This window comes from Prunus persica, chromosome G4 (assembly GCF_000346465.2).
Source record: "Prunus persica cultivar Lovell chromosome G4, Prunus_persica_NCBIv2, whole genome shotgun sequence".
In the NCBI taxonomy this organism is placed as follows: Eukaryota; Viridiplantae; Streptophyta; class Magnoliopsida; order Rosales; family Rosaceae; genus Prunus; species Prunus persica.
Genome location: NC_034012.1, coordinates 13,611,759 through 13,633,768, shown reverse-complemented (window position 1 = coordinate 13,633,768; position 22,010 = coordinate 13,611,759). Strand labels below are relative to the sequence as shown.

The window sequence follows — 22,010 nt, the reverse complement described above, 5'->3', positions numbered from 1 at the left end:
CAGATAATTGGGAGGGTTTAATCTTTCTTTGCCCTCTGATGAAGCTTCCTTTGTGAACAAGAGAGACTTTTGTTAGGCAACTTGGAGGGTCATCAACTTTGTTGCCTCTCTGCGAAGTCAATCTTGGGTAGGTGCATGCACACAACTGGTAGATGTGAATACTTCTGTTCAGATTAATTGATGTGTACTTTTCATATCAGTTACTATGATCATCACTTTAATAATTGATGTGTACTTGTCATCTCGGCCCCTATATGGGATATAATAATGGATCTCCTTAATTATATTCAAATAGAGCAATCTTAGGGATTTTTTTCTTTTTTACAATGATAACTTGCATTTAAGAAACCAACATAACATCAATAATTAGAATGGGGGACAATCAATCAGGACCATCGTCTTTTATCCAAACTATAAGATCCGAAATAAAAATATAGCAAAACGTGATGCCTGATACAAGTACTATCGAGAGTGTTTTTCTCTCACTGAAAAGTTAAGAGATCTAGTTTGGGTTTATAAGGAGTTGGGCTACTCTCCAACATTAACAATTAGTTTTGGAATAGAACCTAAACTTCCTTCATAGTATCAACAATCGAAACTGACCAATACATATATGATTTCAGGTTACAATAATGAAAGTGATCATAAACTGTGTGCTTATAAACTTAATAATATTCCATTAATTCATTTTCCAGGTTGTTGAATCGTATTTACTTCTAATGGATAACATATTGTCATGTGGATGTGGTGACTGAAATTGAATACTTTAGCAACTTTAGTATATTATTGAATTGGTGTGACCTAATTTCTTTGGCATGTAGAGAAGCGGCGGTGAAACGAATGTGGTTTGATCCGCAAGGGAAGGGAAGGGATTTGAAAGGTCGTCGTCTTTAAAAGTGGGAAGGGCAGAGAGACTTTAAACAAAGTCAACTAATTTTAAAACGTCAACTTATCTCCATTGCATGAATGAATCTTAAACCAGAAGAAGACTTGGAAGAGGTAACTGGAAGAGTCAACACGTTGGGTTTTTCATTTTTCCTCAATTTTGTTTTTCTCTTCGTGTTATTGAAAGGTCACCTAGAAGACTTGTTACTATAGCCTTTTGACAAACAAAAAGGATGCCATCATCCTAACGTAATTGTGAATCATCAAAAATTTTGTACTCAAAGGTTTCTTCAATTCAGCACCGCTGTTTGAACACCATTGAAAGGAGAAAAACTTACATATAGTGAGGTGTATATCTCTTTCTCTCTATCTTTCTTGCTACACGAAGAGATAGAGAGAATGTATTATACACTTCATTTGTTAAGTTTTTATCCCTCTATTGCGAAATGCTAAAGTTTAACTACTCCATGATGGATTACTCCCATGCCTGACTCACAGGATGTACGAGTTGGACTGCAACACAGGGCGTTCTATAAAACCTTTTAGCCCAAAAATTATAGTAGTAAAAAAAGACAATTTTATATGTTTTCTCTTTATTTTGAGAACTTTTACTTAAACTAACTTAACACCTAAGCTTGGAACTTTTATTTTAATTTTTATTCAAAATGAGCTTAAGTGTTAAAAATGACTACTTTTATTTCTATATAGGGCCTCTAAAATTAATGGACCGGCCGTAATTACTCCACTCTCTAATTTTACCTAATATTGATAGTTCGCTTGTTTGGAACTAGCATCCATATGTGATTAGGCTAAAACTCTCATGGCCAAGAAGTACAATAAACTTTATCAATTTTGATAAATTTATTGCTTTTCTTTCCTATTGTTTATTTTTGTTAAACAATATCCTTACAGTTAGGAATTCGGATCCAACACACAAGAAGCACATGACCTTACTAAGCTGCTTTTCACGTGGTTTCCTCCCAGTGAAATATAAATTATAATAATTTGTGGTAGAAGAAGTTGACGGCAAATTTTTGTATAGTGAGCCAGGTCGGACCGAATTCCTTACGGGCCAGACATGGAGCGAACCTCTATGCACCGGGTTAAGCCGAGGTTGGGCTTACGGTCAATTTTGATTTTGGGTCTCAAAAGTTACGCTCAATTTAAAATGACTAATAATAGTTGAATTAGGGCTGGGTATGTATTTGGTTGGGTTGAGTCAATTTTGATGGCAATTCACAATTCAACTCAAACATACCGGTTTATGATTTCTTGAATCTAAGACTTGCTCGTTATTAGGCGAACTCAAACAAACCCAACTCTTTTGTGATCAGGTTAGGCGGTTTGGTTTAGTTCATCCCTTGATTTTTTTTTTCCCAATCAGCAACCTAACCCATGCATAGTGATTTATGATTTCTTGAACTTAAGACCCACTCATTATTAGGCCAAACCAAACAAACCCAACCATATTGTGATTGGGTCAATTGGTTTGATCAGGTTGACTTTGAAATTGTGTCAAGCCCTAGATTGAATTGAATCTCTCCTTTTGAGAAAAACTTCATTTTGGTTCTTCCTATCACGTGACAGTACAGTCCAGTTAAAGTCATTGGATTTGAAAGATCATAACTTGTTAATAAGAAGAAAACCTCTCCCGACGAAATAGCATCGGCAGAAGTTTATGCCGGCAAACTTTTGCCGGATTTGACATCTCCCGACGAAAGTCATCTTTGCCGACGAAACCTTAGCTTCCTCGCTGCTGGTTGTCAGCAAGGAGCAAAGGGATCAGAGTGCGGCTAGGGTTTTTTGGACGTAAAATACTCAATCCTTTATACGGGAAAAAACACTAGAAAAGTAAAAACTAAAAGAGGGATAATAGGGACTCGGATAATGGCCCAATAGTAATGGATAATGCTCTAAACTACTCTTATTAATAAGCAAAAACCACGGAATTAAAAGAAAAAAGGGGTATTTAAGAGAATAGCTGCCCGGCTATACTCGAGTTTTTATTTTTTTAAATAAACAGTATAGCCGAGCGGCGATACTCAATAAATATAATATTTTCCCACAATATAGCCGCGCAGCAATACTTGGGTTTTTTTATTTTTTATTTTAACTAGCCCCTTGACACATGCTCACGCATGTGCCAATTGGTTTTCTTTTTTTTTTTTTTTTTTTTTTTAGAATTAAGAAAAAATAACATGATAGTTATGTTCCATAAAAGTAAGACCTATTATCTTATTTTGTTTTTAATTTTAATTTTTTTAATATTAAAAAATATGAATTTACGATATTATCCTCATTTAATTAATAATTTCAATTCTTAATGTTTGAATTAACAAAGGGCATTTTCTGGTATTTTGAATGTTTCACCATTCTCTGCCTTTTGCTTTATATATATAGATAAATAGTAAAGCCACGCGGCGGTGCTCGTTAAATATAATATTTTCTGACAGTATAGCCGAGCGGCTATACGCGTGATTTTTTTTTTTTTAAATAAACGGATATACGCGTGATTTTTATTTTTTAAATAAATAGTATGGCTGAACGGCTATACTATCTTGATATAACATAACCAAAAAAAGATAGCCATGCGGCTATACTCGGGGAAATCATGGAAAAAAAAAATTGGTATTTAAAGAGTATAGCCACCTTGCTATACGTGGATTTTTTTTAATATTTAAAAAGTATAGCAGCGTGGCTATACTCTTTAAATAGCTTCTATTAAGGGATCCCTAAAAAAACTTATTTGATTCTATTGAGGGATCCCTCTAAAAAACTTATTTGAGAGACACTCTTGTAAGACCCACTCTGCATTGTGTTTCATTAATCCAAAAGTCTATTTTGTAGATTTCATTCAAAGATCATCTCTACACAAAATCACTTGAAACCAATATCATTTGACGACTCAATTAAATTATTGAAATTTAAGTACTTTCTTTAAGCACAGTGTTCATTGATGTTGTTGGTCTGAATTAGATGTCTTGATGATTTTCAATTTGCATGATTTTTTGCAAGGATGATCTCTGAATGAAGATGTGAAAAATAAATGGTTTGGATCGTTGAAAAAAATTTCATAGGGGACCCTAATGGGTATTTCTCAAATAAAATTATTTGACGGATCCCTTAATAGAAGTGAACTATATATATATTTACTTGAACGAAGATTCTTTTTATGGATTTAAATTCAAGATAAAACGAGTAAAAACCGAACACATCCAATTAACCTTTGTATATATACATATGTGTGTTAATGTTATTTACAAGAGATCCCATTATTTTCTTGTATGAAATAATATAAACTTTGCAAGTCCATGTAAATGATGTATGCACACCAACCTATTCTTCCGATTTCAGCTTTTGGAGTTTCGGTTGCTTAATCTCTGTTTTCTTCATTTCTGCATCAGCATTCTTCCTTTGCTCATAATCATTTTTCAGATTCTTAACTTCTTCATTGAATTTTCTGAGCAGATTGAGCTCTTTGATATAATAGTGTAGTCTATCTATAATCAGTACAAGGAATAAAGAAAACCCTGCGTCGTGATTGAAAAAGAAAAAGCTCATAAAGTATAAGATTCTTATAGCTCTCAAAACCAGTAAGCCTACAACCTACCCTGTCAAGGTTAACTTAAATATATAGTTCATTTTTTCTTTCAATAAATTTTGCAGAAAGGGCTGAATTATGAATGTAGTTACCTATAAGAGATGCTTCTAAGAGTCGATGTGCCATTAAAACCTCATCAGTTGGATTGACAAAGCCTGCCTCTGTTAAACGTTTCTGAACACTGAACACACCATATAGGGTAGAGCTAAAGAAGACGAGGACAGTTCCTCCCACGCTCTTTGCCACCAATGGCCCCCGTCCTTGCTTCGATCGATCTAACCCTACGATCACTAACGTCCTTAGAGGGGTTCTGAACAGAAGACTCAGAATCAATGCCATTTCGGCCAACACAAGTGCAAACAAAATTTGAATCATTGTTTCAAGCTGGCAAGAAAGGTTTTTTTTTTTTTTTTTCCAATGGTATTATCGAAATGACTTGAGCGATGTGTTGAAGATGTAAACCAATGGTTCAATTTTGTACTTTTTGTTCTTCTAAGATTTTATGGTTCAAAGGCTTGCTTGCTTATTATTCTAGACTTACAGTTTAACCAAAGAATCATACTTTCCATGACCTGGTGATGCAGGGATGGAATAGCTTCACCATGCCCCTTAGGCACCTTGTTGGTTAGGAAATGTGTGTGTGTGTGTTTTTTTATTTTTTCATATTCTTTTTACCTTTTTATTTTGGAGTTCCATTTGGGGTGTTATGCTAATTTCTCCTTTTTCTAGCACATAATTATATTTCTAATCGGTAATTGTAGGGAGCGGATTTGATGTCCTCATTTTGTGTGTCCCTTCTCTTTCGTGTTGGCACCTGTCCTATGATTTAACACATCATTTATTCACATTTTATCATCCCGATTTTACCCTTCTCATCTTAAAACAATTATTACAAAAATAATTAAAGAAAAGGGCCCATTCCCAATTCTGCCGTTTTGATCCTCACCCATGGCAGATCCGACATGTCTCTCCACTCTCCCTTTTCTTCACATGTGTTTCATCTTGGACCAGAGTTGCTAAAGTTGTGTGCCCTAACGATAATTGTGAGCTCCTTTCATGCCGCCACTTCGACATATACTTCTGTAGCAAATGCGAGTTGATATGGTTTATTAAAAGGATGCTACTTTGAATGGTCAAATTGGGCTTCTTTGATTTTTTTTTATTTATAATTTATTTTAAAGTTTTTTAATTTAAATCTCACACTTTTCTTTATTCACTCAAATACTTAAATTATTAACTTCTTAAGTTTTATTATTTTATAAAAGAACAAAAAAAATCATCCAACTTAATCTTTAATGTTAAAATATAATACACTTGTACCTTAAATAATATAAAAAAGTCTAAAATATTGATGAATGTGCAAACCGACTTAGCAAAGTCGGTCTGAATACAAAAAAATCTGAGATCAAAGTGTGCTTTAATATAAAATATTCAAAGTACTACACTCACCGACTAAGCTTATGTCAGTTAGTTCTCCTGTGTATAGGCTTGTTTCCTTGACAAAAATGTAAGCTAGAAGCTGAAAACTACAGCTGTCTAAGGTAGCGTTTGGGAGTGCTTAAATTTTTTTAAAAGCAGCTTTAAAAAAAAATTTCCCAAATTAAGGTGTTTGGTAAACATCAAAAATCAGCTTTTAAAAAAAATTGCGGTCAGTGACCGCTATTTTTCCAAAGCAGGGAGAAGGCAGCTTTCAAAAGCTGCTTAAAAAAAAAATTTAACCGGTGGTTTTAATGAAATTTTGGCTTTCCCATAATGCCCTCACTTAATTTTCAAACGGACAGCCCTTGTCCCTCCAATTACACAATTCCCATCTGCACTCCTCGAATCAAACTGCACAGAGAAAGGAGAAGAAGAAGCCCCATCAAATCAAAGAAGAATCCATACTCAAGCGAAGAAGAAGCCCCTACAACCTTGAAGAATAGTTCAAAATCTAAGATTTCAGAGCAAGAGAAAAACAGAGAAGTGAATAACTCTGTAAACATATAAATTATAAAATAAACAATAAAGCAAACCTTACCTTCAATGATTTTACCAACTACCAAACCATGCAACCACAAAAGATCCAAATCCCAGCTTCCCTCCCCACTCCGTCATGTCCAGCCAAAGAAAATCAAACCCCAAGCTTCCCACCAAAATAAAATCCAATCTTACAATCGCACTCACATACATAGAGCAAAGGACCATGAACTCAAACAATCTGGGTTTGGATTGAGTTTTTTGTTTTAAAATTCTTGATCTGAGTTTTTTTTTTTTCGGTGTTTTGAGGCGATGGAGAAGAGAATAGGGGAGAGAGAGAGAGAGAGAGAGAGAGAGAGAGAGAGAGACGGGGTGGGAACGATGATGGGTTTGTTTGTTTTTAATTTTAATTTTGTATATATATTTTATTAATATAAAAATATTTTTAGATTAAATTTTTTGATAAAAAAGTGTAAATTAAAAAAAGACAAAAATTTATGTTGTAAAGTTGGTTTTTTTTTTTTAAAGTAGAAAAAGAACGAAGAAAAAAATAAACAGTTTCATATTCATGTCTTTTTTGGTCATTATACACATTAAAAGCACTTTTGATAAAAATTTATCAAACACTTTGACTACTCACAGCAGTTTTTCAAATACAGTTTACCAAACGCCTAGCTGTTTTTTTTCACAGCTGATTATTATCGCAGCACAGCAGAAGCAGTTTTTTTTAAAAGCACAGCAATACCAAACTAGCCCACTCAATTAATCAGCCAACTCATGTATCCAAAGCCTTGTACTTTTCCTACTTCAATCAATAAAATAAAACTACTTTGTTACTCTTTTCAAAAAATTTCCATTCCAAGTTAAGCTATTGTCTTAAATACTAAACTAATCATTTCCTAAACCTCTTCTTCGGTAAACTAATATTTAACATGTATATCTATACACACACACCCTACCACTCTTCACATTAATTTTTTTTAAAACACAAATTCCTCTACATCCTATTACTAAATTACTCCTCTTTCAATTCAAGAAACCTGCTACACTATCATATTCTTTTCACAAACCTTAAATAATAATAATAATAATAATAATATTGCTACACATTGACAACATTGTTTTTATCTCTTTGGCTCCGTTTGGGTCACGGAATGAATTTGAGGGGAAATCATTTCCTATGTCATTTCCCAAGGAATGGGAAATGAAATATTAATTTCCCACATTTGGTAATGCTGGGAAAGTAACCGAAAAATATCACTTTATTTCATTTTCCATGTTTGTTTTGAGTAAGAATGGAAAACAAAGTTTGTATAAATTTTCAATTATACACATATTAAATCAAATAAAAAAAGAATGCATTTAATAATATATTGTAATTCTAAATTGTTAATGAGGACAAAATGGTCATAAAAAATATTTATTTAATATTGGCTAATTTTCCCAAACTTTCCAATGAGAATGGAAAACAAAACACAAGTTGGGAAAATGGCTTCACCTTCCCCCTACTTTCCCATGAGCCAAGCAACGATTTCTCATGGCTGGACTTATCAAATATGGGAAAGCAATTGATTTTTCATCCCCGAGTCTCCTTTTCTATGAACCAAACGGGGCCTTTAAGTAATGTGAGGTTGAAGTGAACTTAGAATGGTGAGGGGCAAGATAGCGAGGTGTGGGCTGTGAGGTTGATGAGTTTATTATTTATTTATTTTTTCTGCTGAGTATGTATTTAGAGTTAGTTTGGGAAGATAGTGAGGTTTTCTTAAAAATTATGAAATTTGAATTAAAAGTTAAGGTGAATATAGAATATGAAGTGAACAAAGAGAAGTGCGAGATTTAAATAGAAAAACTCTTATTTTATTTCACCCAAGATGAAATTCATGTGTGCTGAGCAATAGGCATGGCCGCCCACAATCCCATTTTTCCTCCCACATCATTCCTAAAATACTCAATTTAAAGAAAACAGAAGCCCATAGCGCATCCCAAAAATGAATTCTGCCTCGCAACTCCTCAAAGCGTGCCCCTGCATAATCTTCAGAATCCTTCTGTTTCTCTCCATCGATACCACCCATAACACAGCCATGATCATGCAACCTCACATAACTTTGGCCTTCTTACCAGTCCATTACAATTCATGCCCTTGGAATTGCCCAGCTAATGCCCATCTCCATGCACAAATTCAACTATAGACCCAAGGTCACCGGGCAATGAACTTATGATCAACCGTTTCCAAATTCTTCTTTAATAGGATACACCATTGAGGAGACAAGCAGGAATACGGAAGCCTTCTTTGAACCGTGTCTTCACCTCTTTTAATATTAATTTTACTATAAAAATCGTTAATAATGAAAGTTCTTGTGATTTCGTGGTCATGTGTGAAGGATGGGTGACTGGGCATTTGGTGTGAACCGAAGTCGGATGGGAAGCCTGAACTTTTCAAATTTCTATTGGAGTGATTCTAAAATACCTTTGGTGTGAGACGCTAGAGACGGATCTCTCTTTTCTCTCTGTATAAGCTTTTGCTTGAATGCATATATTAAGCAAGAGTGAAACAGATGTAGGTCGGGGGAAGGGTGGATATGTGGGGTGGGTCGGAGAAGGTGCCTGGGGTGAGAGAGGGAGAGAGGGGTTGCCGAGCTACGATATTTTTATTTGAGTGTTGCTAAACGAACCTTAAAATTAATTGAGTACATCCTAGTATTTTAATCAAAATGTAAAATTAACTAAGTACACCTTATTTAATTATCAAAAATACCTCTGGTACACCCTAATATACTCTATCACACAATACTCTAGTGCCAATCATAAACCAAGTTTCACTTTTTACATGAATTCGTGTCATCTTTTCAGATTTTGGGTTCACATCAAAATCTTTAATTTCATAAGTTATTGTGGGAGTAGATTTGCTAGCTCATTCAATTCAAAGCTTGATTCTTGTAAATCCTTGTGATTTTCTTCGAAATATGTGGAGGAGACTCAAACATTTCTATCAAATTACTAGTGAAATGCATCATCATCAGTCCGAAATCTTTGAGAATTTTGGATGCTTCCAAATTAAAAGAAAAGTTTAAACCCTGGGATTTTAAAGTCATCCACTTCAACTTTATTGCATGGATGATGTTGAGCTAAGAAGTCAGACTGGAACAAACTTCTTCATCCAAATATGGCTGCCCATCTTTCGCATCAGGAAGAATCAAGTACATGGAGAAACGCCGACACTTATCTTTCGCCTTGTTTGTAAGGAAGCTCTAAGCCTTTGAAGCATCAAAGACCCTTAAAATTATAAGAAAACTTCTCTACGTTTGATTAGGATTGAATATGATGAGTAGGATGTACTTATTATAATTATATTTGTTTCACAATTTCATATCTCTTTTTTAATCATTTTATATTAGGGTAAATTAGTAATTCAATAAATATTTTGGTAGTAGGTTCGTTTAGCAGCACTCTAAAATAAATAATGAATTCCCCAAAGCGGTGCGTTTTGTCTCTTTTAAGACACTCGCCACAAACCACAAGCAAGACTGTAAATTCAGCCTCTAGGTAAAGTATATACAAAAGACTCTCTCTCTCTCTCTCTCTCTCAGCTGCAGTTTGGACTTTGGAGTCACTAAGGCTGAGGCCGGGAAAGCTGTTTTTCTCACTTCCCAGAGCCTGCAATGGAGGCGCCGCCATTTGCTTCTTCTACCAAAACGCTGTCGTTTCGATCATCGTCCCCCTCGTCTCTTCTTTTTCTTCGCAAAAATCGCCTCAATTTCAGACCTTCCAGAAACTTCTGCGTCCGTGCCTCCTCTGCCGGAGACTCCGGTATCTCTCTCTCGCTATTTTCCTGTTAAATTTATTTATTTAATGATAAATTTCAAATGATTTTGTTTTTGATACTCAATCAGTGGTGACTCTGCTTGACTACGGTGCCGGCAATGTTCGTAGTGTGAGGAATGCCATTCGCCACCTCGGCTTCGACGTTAAAGATGTAATTCTTTTTCTTTTCTTTTCTCAATATTTATCTATCTTTGCTTTGCTTTCTTTTTATTTGAATTCATTCTCATAATTCCTTACATTGAGCTTCTCATACTTAACCATTCAATTCCTTCACTAACAATTCCATATATATTTTGAATTGTTTCCATTCTGCTATGCCTCATTTGTGCTTTGTTCCAAAGTTTTATACTTCTAAGTGGTTTCTTTGTAATGATGGGTAAATTTTGCTGTTCTTTAAAATTTTTAAATTTTATTTTTATATGTTACAGATTTTATGAAAAAAGAAAAGAAAGATGTAGAAAATCGATTCATATAAAATTTGGTAAATCAATGAATAAAGTTTTAACACAAATTCAAAATGTAGGTTCAAACTCCAGAAGACATTCTCAACGCCAACCGCCTAGTTTTTCCTGGAGTGGGGGCTTTTGCTGCGGCCATGGATGTGCTGAATAAGAATGGGTGTGTGTCTCTTTTCTTTTATATCAGATTCTATAAGGATCAATTGCTTGTTTGTTCCATTAAAATGGATTAGTGACAAAGAAGGGATATTGGTGATAAGGAGTGCCTATTCAGAGAATGCCGAAATGTGGTTAAGTAAAGTTAATCGCAACAATGATTGGTAGTGGGCTTGAATATCAAATTCGAATATAAGATGGCTTTGAATATTTCTCTTTTGTTAACAAATCTTATAATATTACCAATGTAATTCCAATTATTTACTTTTTTATATTGTGGAGAATTTTCAGCCCTTTAATGTTTTTCAGGATGGCTGAAGCACTCTGTTCATATATTGAGAAGGACCGACCATTTCTAGGCATTTGTCTGGGACTTCAGCTCCTTTTTGAATCCAGTGAAGAGAAAGGACCAGGTCAGTGCTTGATGCCTCATTTTGTCATTATCTTTTTTTTGGGATTTGGTAACTCATCATAATCTGCATGGATCTCAGTCATGGAGTATTCACCTGTAACAATTTGGATTGAATGATTGAAAAGAAAGGAATTGGATTTGACAATAAGGCTAGATTAGTATAAAATTACTAAATATCACGTTTTGAAAAGGATTTGAAATAACTTATACAATATTTTTGAGATGGATTTGCAATGACTATATACAATGATTCGTTTGACATCCATGTGTATATTCTTTCTTCCCATGCAAATATAAGTATTATGTATTGTAATAGTACGTTTAAGAAATTTAATTATATAATAGTAACTAAAATCCCTAGAATAGAAATCACTCTTCCCATATAAAAGTATTTCTTTTAGCAACTACTGAGGATGCAGCAATCCATTTGTGAAGTTGTTATTGTTATTATAATTATAATGAGAGAGAGAGAGAGAGAGAGAGAGAGAGAGAGAGAGAGAGAGAGAGAGAGAGAGATGGTTCAAGGAGATAGTATCGGTGTGCTTAAACAAATTTATGTTATTTCTGACGTTATATATGTCTCAGTGAAAGGTCTTGGCTTGATACCTGGAGTGGTTGGGCGTTTTGATTCATCAAATGGTTTCAGAGTTCCACACATTGGATGGAATGCTTTGCAGATTAGAAAAGACTCATTAATTTTGGATGATGTTGGAAGCAATCATGTCTATTTTGTTCATTCTTACAGAGCCATGCCAGTATGTCTTATTTTCCTCTATTACAGAAAGTAATTTGAAGTTCATTTATCTGCTGCTTACTTTCACTAAAATACGGTGATTCTGTATGTTTATTGGGTTGACATATTTCTATCCAATTTTCAGTCAGATGAAAACAAAGAATGGGTTTCATCTACTTGCAACTATGGTGACAATTTTATTGCGTCTGTTAGAAGGGGAAATGTGCATGCAGTTCAATTTCACCCGGAAAAGAGTGGAGGTAAGATACCATTTGATCTCTCCTGTCTGTTTGTAGATTTTTAATGGTAGCTGAAAGTGTACAGGAATTGCGGTAAACTTCCATGTCTTGTTTCTTTTGGTAAGAAGGAAGCAGATTTTATCTCACATGACTTGACCTTGGAGTTCCTTCTGACATTTTGAATTTGTAAACCCCTATAGCAAGGAACTGAAGCAGCAAACCAAATATTAAATGCAAAATCACTCAACTCTCTAAAGTAATGAGAAATGAAACTTAACTGTTGAAATTTTCAGAAATGAGCTTCCTTTCTGTAGCATTTTAAAAGTTCTGCTCTCCTTTCCCCCATTATTTACTAGAGTGAAGAGGGTAAAAATTTTGTTTAAGGTTTAAGCAGTGGTTCTTTTCCAACCTGCTTTTGTGTGTAATTTTTGGCGCTCTGTTTTCTTTTATTTTTTATATTAAAGCCCTGTTACTGACAAAATATTATCTGAAAATGAATGTTTAGATGTTGGTCTTTCAATATTGAGAAGATTTTTGTATCCAAAGGCACAGTTGACAAAGGTAACCTCTGACCTCTGAGAAATATGCTTCTCATATGTTGACTACTCTGTTCAACCATCTAACAATCTGAGATGTTCTTGTGAAGACAGAAGCCCACTGAAAGGAAGGTTTTGAAACTTGCAAAGAGGGTAATTCCTGTTCACTTATTTTTATATTTACCTTCTCTTTTGTGTTTTTGGGTGGAAGGAGAGGGATTGAATTTTAACCTGCTTAACACATTAGTCCAACTTACAATATCGTGGGTCTGATCAGTACTTATCTCATTGTCTTTCATATGCTGACTGCAAAGGTTCACCATAATTTCTATTACTTAGGTGATTGCTTGTCTTGATGTGAGGACGAATGACAAAGGAGATCTTGTTGTAACCAAAGGCGACCAATACGATGTAAGAGAGCATACAAAAGAGAATGAGGTATTTCAATAATTCTTGACTCCTGCCCTTCGTGATTTTGGTGATTTTTTCAACCTAATTTCTTGATGCAAATTTTCATGCTTACCAACGATATCAGGCATCATCAGCCATCAGTGCATCATAATTTATCATAGTCAAAATTAATAAGATCTAGTTCAATAAGCCCCACTTATGGATCATACTTTGCATTCTTTGCTTCTTTCAAGCACGTCTAGTTTCATACCCTTTTTTTTTTTTTTTTTTTTTTTTTTTCAATTTGAGTAAGCGACCTTCTTGTAAAAGGATCATAAGAGCACCAGGAGAAAGTGTATCTTTGTCTTGGCGGATTAATGTTGTCACTTAATGAAAAGGTTTACTTTTGCTATTTATTGTGGTATCTATGTATCATTCCTATTCAAAATAATGTGACATATTTTTGTAATCTTGATGATGGTTCAAATTCTTTTCATTATGGCATAAAATTGCTTCTATGTCTACTAATCAGAAACTTTGGTAGGTGAGAGAACTTGGCAAGCCTGTGGAGCTGGCTCGACAGTATTACAAAGATGGGGCGGATGAGGTATGCCTCCTTAAGTTTGAACAAATTTCACTGCTTATGCATCATCAAAGTGCTGTGATAATCTGCTTAAACTCTTGATCTTGAATTTTCAGGTCAGTTTTTTAAATATTACCGGTTTCCGCGACTTCCCTTTGGGCGACTTGCCAATGTTACAGGTTTGTGATAGAGAATTTTTAACTGTTACACTTAAATCTGTCAATTTTGACAAAATAGTGAGTTTTCCTATTTTGAATTTGTGTTGTTGTTTCGACCAAAATAAATAAATACTTGTGTTGTTATATTTTAACTAATTTCTTATTTCTTGTTTACTTTCCATGCTTTGTAGGTACTGAGATACACATCAGAAAATGTTTTTGTACCATTAACAGTTGGAGGTGGCATTAGAGATTTTACAGATGCTAATGGCAGGTATACTCTTGGGTGTTCTATTTTGATGGGCCAATATTGTCTTTTCTTTACATGTTTCAACTTTCCTTCATATATTTTTCCCTATAGAAATTGAATTCAATAGCTTCCACTCATATTATATGCGTCGATTAAGTGTAGGAGTATGGACATGGATTTAAGTTCATTTTGTTTTTCAGGAAGTATTCTAGTTTGGAAGTTGCTTCAGAATATTTCAGATGTGGGGCTGATAAGATTTCCATTGGGAGTGATGCAGTTTATGCTGCAGAAGAATATTTAAGAACTGGAGTATGCAATAATTTTCATTGTTTCAAATTCAGATCTGTGCAATGCACATGACTCTGTGTATGCCTCTCTAATGGTTCTTCTACTGATCTTTTAGGTAAAAAGTGGAAATAGTAGCTTAGAGCAGATATCTAGAGTTTATGGAAATCAGGTAATATCTTGTCCGGTAGTTGCATCCATTACATTCTTTTGAGTTGATTTGCACAATTTCAAGACCTATTATACAAAGTCTTAGTATACATTCTTATGGTTCTAATTAATCATTGACATTGCATTTTTGTGTTTTTTTTTTTATATTGTCCCAGCTTCTAGTTTCTGTAGTATTTATTTTGACTGACGAGAATTCATTATAGTTCTTTTAGTAGCATAAAGTTGGAAACTAGAACTAAATAAAGAGGCTTTTCTCCTGCTTAACTGTGGTTTTGAATTTGCAAACAACTGCTGTTTTTGCTGTTACGTGTTCTGAATTTGTTGAGGGTTTAGGACTATTGTCTTGACTGATTAATTGATCATGGTCTTTTTCTGCCTGGAGTCCTGGACGGCTGTAATCCAGTCTGCTATTGTGTCTCAGTTTTTCAAGTTCCTTATTTAGTTTATTTAATATATATGTTGCAGGCTGTGGTTGTAAGCATTGATCCTCGCAGAGTGTACCTTAAAAATCCAGAGGATGTAGGGTTCAAGACTATTAGGGTAACAAACCCAGGTAAAGGGGGCATAACTTCAGTTTTTGCTTCTTTTTATTGCTTGGATAATTCGTTCATCTTCATGTTTCATGTTAAAATTTTGTAGAAAAGTCAGAAAATGTTTATTATTGAATTCAGGTCCAAACGGAGAAGAATTTGCATGGTATCAGTGTACAGTAAGCATTCTTTTCTTTTGCTTTCTTTACCTGTGCACTACCGTTCAAAGTTAAAAAATGATATATATTCTGAAGCATGCATATTACATGGATTTGCTTCATTTAATTTGCCCCCAGAAAATAAAATAGTTATAAGAATTCCCTGAACCTCCATGTCTGGGTAGTTCCTTAGCCTGGCATTAACTATCAGATCTAAAGACATAATTAGGATTATATATTGTTAATTTAAGATAACATTTCATGTGGGTAGAGTTTCAGTTTTTTCATAAGAGAGAAAGGAGCATAGAGACTTGTGTCATCTTACCACACACGCACATACAAAGAGAGCTATATCTGTGTGTGCTTGTGAATTCGTTCATTTTTCAAATTTAACTCATTATCAATTTATCATACTCCTGTAAGATATTTCTGTGCTTCAATTGTATGTTGAAATAAATAATTTGTAGGATGATGGGATCGACTTGTTTGTCAGATGCACCAACTAAAGATCCTTTCTTTGACCGGTTACATCATTAGAAGATCCCCCCCCCCTTTTTTTTAGGAAAGAAGATTTTCCTTATTGTATCTTGAAACTGTCTGTTGTTTGTTCTGAAGGTTAGCGGTGGCCGAGAAGGCCGACCAATTGGAGCTTATGAGCTTGCAAAAGCAGTTGAGGAGCTTGGAGCTGGAGAAATACTGCTAAACTGCATTGATTGTGATGGTAAAGAATACTTTGGTGTTCCTCACCCATTACAAGTCAATTTCTCTTTTGAGCATAGCTCTTTTTTGGGAAAAGAATACATAAAGTTAATGATATTTACAATGAATGCTAAGTTATTCCCCCTGTAAGTGTTAGTTTCTCAAACTAACATGGCATTCTGAGAAAAACGCAAGAATGTTTGGGGTTATCTATTTGCATTTTAAAAAAATTCATTCTCAAACTGGTTTGTTGTTTCTATTGGCTTCTCATGCTGATGCCGACTCCTTGATGCTTTTCAGGTCAAAAGAAGGGATTTGATATAGATTTAATAAAGCTGATCTCAGATGCTGTGAGCATTCCTGTGATTGCTAGTAGTGGTGCTGGTTCTGCTGAACACTTCTCAGAGGTGTTTAGGAAAACAAATGCATCTGCTGCCCTTGCTGCGGGCATTTTCCATCGGAAGGAGGTACAACTTGAGAGCCTTTTATATAACTTGTGAGCATCTCAGTGCTGATTATCATTATCATATTAATTAATACCCTGATTATAATGGTTGCAGGTCCCTATACAATCTGTAAAGGAGCACTTGTTAAATGAAGGCATAGAAGTCAGAATCTGAACACATCAGTTGCTCCAAAAGCTTTCCAACATGTAGCCAAGAGAGACTTTTTTATATCGAAAAGAAAAGGTTGTGAGAGCCGTTAAATTCATCAGTTCAGTACTGCTGAATCGCATTGATTTTGTGGCAAAAAATGATTCTAAAATTATTTCGAGTTATTTAAACGGGATAACCTTAAATTTATGGCCCTAGGCAGAGCTTATAGAATGCAGTTGTTTGCTTTCCTGTATTTGACAGTATGATGTAACATATTGCTTGGCAACTGAGATTCACATGTAGTTGGTTCAACCTAGATAATAATTTCTTGCCAATTTTCCATCCTATACCATTACATCCGATGGCAAAAGCTTTCCTGTGTAACTGATTATCTTTTGAGCATTTTAAGATGTGTAATGAATCATGATCAAGCTGCCTAGTGTCAAATCATTTGAGCCTATATTGGGAAGGAGTTAGCGGTAAATATTCTCATGCTTAACAAATACATAGAGGTAGGGGTGGGCTTGGTGTCGTTTGGTTTGGGTTTGACCCCAAACCGCACACTGAACTGTAGCCCTCGGTGGAGCATTTTCTAGCGCCAACAACGAACCACCACCCCTGGTTAACCGGAGTCCTCTATTAATCGATCGTACTGTTTGGGTTGCTGCTTACATCGTACTAAAGGTTTAGAACACTCAAAAGTACGGTAACTCGTGATTTATTGCAGCACAAGTGGTAGAAATACTGGTAAAGAAAGCAAATCCATATCATGCGTGCTTCAGAATTAGGGAAATTTTGAAAACTACTCCTTTTGTAATGCACTTCAAAACCTTTAGGCCCTGTTTGGTTCACGGAATGGATTTGAGGGGAAATCATTTCCCATGTCATTTCTCAAGGAATGGGAATGAAAGATTCATTTCCCACGTTTGGTAATGTCGAGAAAGTAACTGAGAGATTTCACTTTGTTTCCTTTCCCATATTTGTTTTGAGTATGAATGGAAAACAAAGTTTGTATAATTTTCCAATTAAACCCATATTAAATCAAATTTAAAAAAAAAAAGGATGCATTTAATGACACGTTGTAATTATAAATTGTTCATAGGGACAAAATAGTCATGAAAATTGTGCATTGAATGTTGGCTCATTTTTCCAAACTTTCCCATGAGGAGGGAAAACAAAACCCAAGTTAAGAGGAGGGTTTCACTTTCCCTCCTACTTTCCCATGTGCCAGACAACCATTTCCCATGCCTGAACTTACCAAACATGGGAAAGCAATTGAATTCCCATTCCCAAGCTTCCTTTCCCATAAAACAAACGGGGCCTTAGAATTAGGGAAAGTTTGGTTTCGTATATCCCTAGCCAAAAACCGATGGGCATCGACTTAAACACCCTGAAATAACTCTTCACTTACACCCAAGCTATCTTATAGCTTTTTTGCAGAATTGGTGATTTGTTTTCGATTTATACTGAAGTTTTTTGTGTTTTCATAATACCTCAAAGGTTTCAGAAATTACTCTAATACTTTCTCAAGTTTCAGATGGTTTGTAGGAAACCCTTCATTTACTTTTCCATCCTAAAATTGATGATGTCATTAAAAAGTAGGTCAAGTAAACTCAGTTTTGATTTAGGGGGTGTATTCAATTAAGATTTTAAAAGTTTAGGTGTATTCAATTCAAATTTTAAAAGAGTTTGTAAACGTTTGGGTGTATTCAATTCAGATTTCAATTGACATTTAAAAAATACACCGAAATCTAGGTGTATTCAATTATGACTTTTTAAAAGTCAAACAAAATTGATCAATGCAGTCAATTATGTCTCTCCTAGAAGTTAGTTATTCAAAAAAAAAAAATGAAAAATATAGATAGATGAGAACATAGATATCTATCGATGTTGATATTCAAAAAGTAATTTATTTTGAAAGAATTAATGAGTTACCCGATTTCGTTAGAAATTAAAGTGGTAAGTATAAATACAAAAGGCCCTAACAAATCTTATGTCAACCCTAGAAACTTTGAACGGGTTTTACGCTTTTCAATCCTTGAACGTGTGTGCTTGTCAATTGGAGGTCGAAAATCTCCTCTTTTTCTACGTTTTCATATATGTATGATCTTTCATCATGTGTTTGAATAGTTGTTGTTGTTGTCCATCACCATATATCGATGAACAGTAGCATATATATTGATGTACATCATAATATGAATAGTTGCTGCTTGAATAGTTGTTGTTGTTGCCATCATCATTTATAGATGAACACCAACATATTTGTTGCTGTAAATATTACTGTACATCAAACAAGTTTTAGTTTTCTACGTTTTTTCAACTTTTCCTTCTTTTCCTTTTTTTGGTTGTTGTGATTATTATTATTATTTTTTTTTAATTGTTAATTTTTGTTTTGTTTCTGTACATCATATTATATATATATGATAGCCTTCTTCATCGATCTATTGTCATCCTTTTTTTTTGGGTTCTGCGTTTTCCTTCTTTATCTTTATTAATGTACAATATCTATATATATCTAGTCCATGTCAAAACAAAAAGGAAAAAATTATCTTCATATATATAACTAATTAGAACTCTAATCAACTCTTTTAAAATCTATGATAAAACTCTACCGAACACCATTAAAATCAATCTAAGAATTCAATCAAACTCTATGTGGAGTTTATAGAAATCAATTGAAATACATTAAACTCTATAAACTTTATAACTCCATTTAACCCTTTTAAAATCTTAATTGAATTGCGTCTTATTCAAAAGACTAGTTTGTCCAGATTTCTTCTACTTAAATATACAAAAACAAAACAAAAGACGAAGAAGAAGAAGAATATATCTAACAAAGTCAGGAGACCCAAGGGAAATCAATCAAAAAAGCTTGCTTGCAAATTCTTCTTTAGCCTGTTTAAATCTTGAAGACAAAGATGAAGAACTTGCAAGGTCTCTGAGTTCTGCAAGGCTCCTGCCAAGCTGAAGAGCCACTTTCACTTCAAACAGCTCCCCATTCTCTCTCTCTCCAACCTCTCCTTCCTTGAGAGTTGATTCTATGGTCTCCTCCATGAGCTTAAAAAACCCTGCAGAACTCCTATACATCTCAAACACCATTCCCACTTGCCCACCATGCTCCAAAGTATTGACCACGCTGGCCAAAGCCCCAAACACCACAGCCAAAACTGCACCCCATGAACCAAAACCAGTCAACCCAACAAGCCCTGCCCCAGCTGCAGCAAAACCAGTGAGCAAAGGGCCACAGAATGCTAGTATTTTGTTAACCTTCAACACCACATTGCTTAGCCTCACATATTCTGCAGCATCTTTTCCTCTCACCACACCCAAAATCTCCTTCATTTCCTCTTCCAGCTTCTCATCCCACCCATTCCTCTCAACCGTCTCACTCGTCTCTTCATGTTGAGGCTTGGATTCTTCTGGCCACCACACAGCAGGCTTCACAAGGGAAGGAAATTTCTCAATCATGGTCCCAAGCAAGGGCAGTGGGTAGGCCTTATCTAAAGCCAAAACCTTTTCCATTGCAACCTTCACATCATTTGAAGTTGGGGTTTTTAAAGCCAGAGTGGTTTTGATCTCTTCATGAAGCCTCTTAAAAAGCCTTGAAGCATTTCTCTGCTCCTCTGCTAGCTGAGAAGGCTGGATCTTATTCATCACCAGCAAAATCCCAGTGACAGCCATGTATAGGAGACTGGAAGACAGCTTGAGAGCCAAAATGGGTGCTCCTCCAGATCCACTCACAGCTGCAAGTCCAGCCATGATTGCAGCAGTGGCTGTCATTCCATTCAGAGAGTTGAGAAGCAGGCCATTCCAATTGTCCCTCTGGGCACAAATGTTCTTGTGCATTTCTACTCTGTCAGAGACAATTTCCATTATTGCATATAGCTCTTGCACCAACTTTGAATCTGAAATTGCTTCACTACCCTTTGATCTCCTAGTGTTTTTAAAATTTGGGTTCATTTCTATATGAGTTGAAGTTGCTGTTAGATTTAGTAACCCATTGGGTTGACTCAGTTCATCCACAAGGAGCCTAGGAACTGAAAGATGGGATGATTTTTGGAATTTTGGGTTGTGGAGAGTGGTTTTGGTTTTTTTAAATGTAGCTGAAGAAAAAGAAGAAGAGCAAAATGAAGCTTGAAGAGTAGCCATGGTTCATGAACAACTGCTGCAAATTTGTTTCGAACTTCAGAATTCAGATTGAAGGTGTTCTAGTGAGTGAGATGGATGAGAATTTGATTCAGATTTATACAGAAGGGGCTACAGGAGGAGAGACACACGAAACAGGCGTGTGTGAGAGACTTGGTTTTTTAATTTCAACGTTTTACGTAAACTAATTCATCTTAGTCTTTGTTTAATATTATACCTTTGACCATTTACCCCGGAAGAGACAAATTGTACCTTTGACTCATTAAGTTCGAGAGAGTCAATTTTTCAACTCCATTAATTATACAGTTTCACATGTGTTTTGTGCTTCGGTCGGTAAGCATATAATACATTGCAATTTGCAAGCAAAATAACTTCGTGGCTCGGATTGTCTGTTGTCTATCGCTGGAGAAAACCGGCGATCATCACTCGTGTCTGTACAATTACGAGTTTATCGCAAATTGGATCTATCCTTATGACGTTTTGATAATGTGTATGAGTTTATTTTTTTTATTACGTGATTATATATCATACGTGATTATATATCATAAGAAATTTATCCTAAGATTAATTAGATACAACTGGTTACACTTGAAATTTTTTGACGTCATCACCAACCAATAGAATTTAGTACACGTCAGCCATGAGCGTTTTTAGCAAGAAAAATGCTAGATTTACCATATTTTTATATTACATTGTGTATTACCTCTCTAATAAAAATGGACTCCATTTTATTAATGGACTCCACGTCTATTATAAATGTGGTATACAACCTTTTCGCAATCAGCATGCTGAGAAACAAACGAGTGGACCAAGATGCTGACGTAATCACTTACGATGGTTGCAGTTGACCCTTGAATCCAATCTGTACATCAGCTTCTAAACTAAAATTGGGAATCTAATCTCTCTCTCTCTCTCTCTCTCTCTCTCTCTCTCTCTCTATTATTTATGCATCTACGAATATCATGTAGATTTTGGTTCTCTCTCTCTCTCATTTATGTATCTACAAATATCATGTAGATTTTGGTTCATATGATATGGAAATTTGCATAAATATCATCTCAACTTTTAGGTAAGGCGCCATTACTACTTCAACTTTTAATTTTTATTTTTAATCACCTGAATTTTGTAAAGTATTGCAATCCACCATCTATGTCTAATCCCGTTAAAGTTTCCGTTAAGTTTCAAGGTATTTTCGTATGTTCCGTATAACTAAAAATAAAATTTAGAAAAAGGAAAGAAATATGTC

At 34.9% G+C, this 22,010-nt stretch overlaps 3 protein-coding genes and 1 long non-coding RNA gene across 4 annotated transcripts; 1 reads left to right on the top strand and 3 right to left on the bottom strand.

The window, feature by feature from the left end:
* LOC18780667 lies at positions 4,034–5,675 on the bottom strand. Its single transcript, XM_007212294.2, has 2 exons — positions 4,579–5,675; positions 4,034–4,415 (listed from the first exon to the last, which is right to left on the bottom strand). The coding sequence occupies exons 1-2, from the start codon at positions 4,859–4,861 to the stop codon at positions 4,222–4,224; spliced, it is 477 nt and encodes a 158-aa protein (XP_007212356.2). The 5' UTR covers positions 4,862–5,675; the 3' UTR covers positions 4,034–4,221.
* LOC109948877 lies at positions 5,816–6,820 on the bottom strand. Its single transcript, XR_002271333.1, has 3 exons — positions 6,504–6,820; positions 6,371–6,416; positions 5,816–6,316 (listed from the first exon to the last, which is right to left on the bottom strand). It is a non-coding gene; the product is annotated as an uncharacterized LOC109948877 (long non-coding RNA).
* LOC18779915 (imidazole glycerol phosphate synthase hisHF, chloroplastic) lies at positions 9,982–17,002 on the top strand. Its single transcript, XM_007213872.2, has 19 exons — positions 9,982–10,249; positions 10,333–10,415; positions 10,788–10,882; positions 11,188–11,291; positions 11,876–12,045; positions 12,169–12,283; positions 12,768–12,823; positions 12,913–12,951; positions 13,138–13,236; positions 13,733–13,795; positions 13,888–13,950; positions 14,121–14,203; positions 14,380–14,488; positions 14,583–14,636; positions 15,101–15,188; positions 15,307–15,344; positions 15,939–16,044; positions 16,323–16,489; positions 16,583–17,002. The coding sequence occupies exons 1-19, from the start codon at positions 10,102–10,104 to the stop codon at positions 16,640–16,642; spliced, it is 1,740 nt and encodes a 579-aa protein (XP_007213934.1). The 5' UTR covers positions 9,982–10,101; the 3' UTR covers positions 16,643–17,002.
* On the bottom strand, positions 19,294–20,961 carry LOC18779203 (probable F-box protein At4g22030). Its single transcript, XM_007213103.2, has one exon. The coding sequence runs from the start codon at positions 20,765–20,767 to the stop codon at positions 19,481–19,483; it is 1,287 nt and encodes a 428-aa protein (XP_007213165.2). The 5' UTR covers positions 20,768–20,961; the 3' UTR covers positions 19,294–19,480.

Bases quoted from the DNA above. Each gene is read 5' to 3' on its own strand.
- LOC18779915 (XM_007213872.2), top strand. From the start codon at position 10,102: ATGGAGGCGCCGCCATTTGCTTCTTCTACCAAAACGCTGTCGTTTCGA. The intron at 12,824-12,912 runs GTAACCTCTGAC...TTGTGAAGACAG, and splicing joins CAAAGGCACAGTTGACAAAG to AAGCCCACTGAAAGGAAGGT. The intron at 15,189-15,306 runs GTAAAGGGGGCA...TATTGAATTCAG, and splicing joins TATTAGGGTAACAAACCCAG to GTCCAAACGGAGAAGAATTT.
- LOC18779203 (XM_007213103.2), bottom strand. From the start codon at position 20,767: ATGGCTACTCTTCAAGCTTCATTTTGCTCTTCTTCTTTTTCTTCAGCT.
- LOC18780667 (XM_007212294.2), bottom strand. From the start codon at position 4,861: ATGATTCAAATTTTGTTTGCACTTGTGTTGGCCGAAATGGCATTGATT. The intron at 4,416-4,578 runs GTAACTACATTC...ATCACGACGCAG, and splicing joins CTTAGAAGCATCTCTTATAG to GGTTTTCTTTATTCCTTGTA.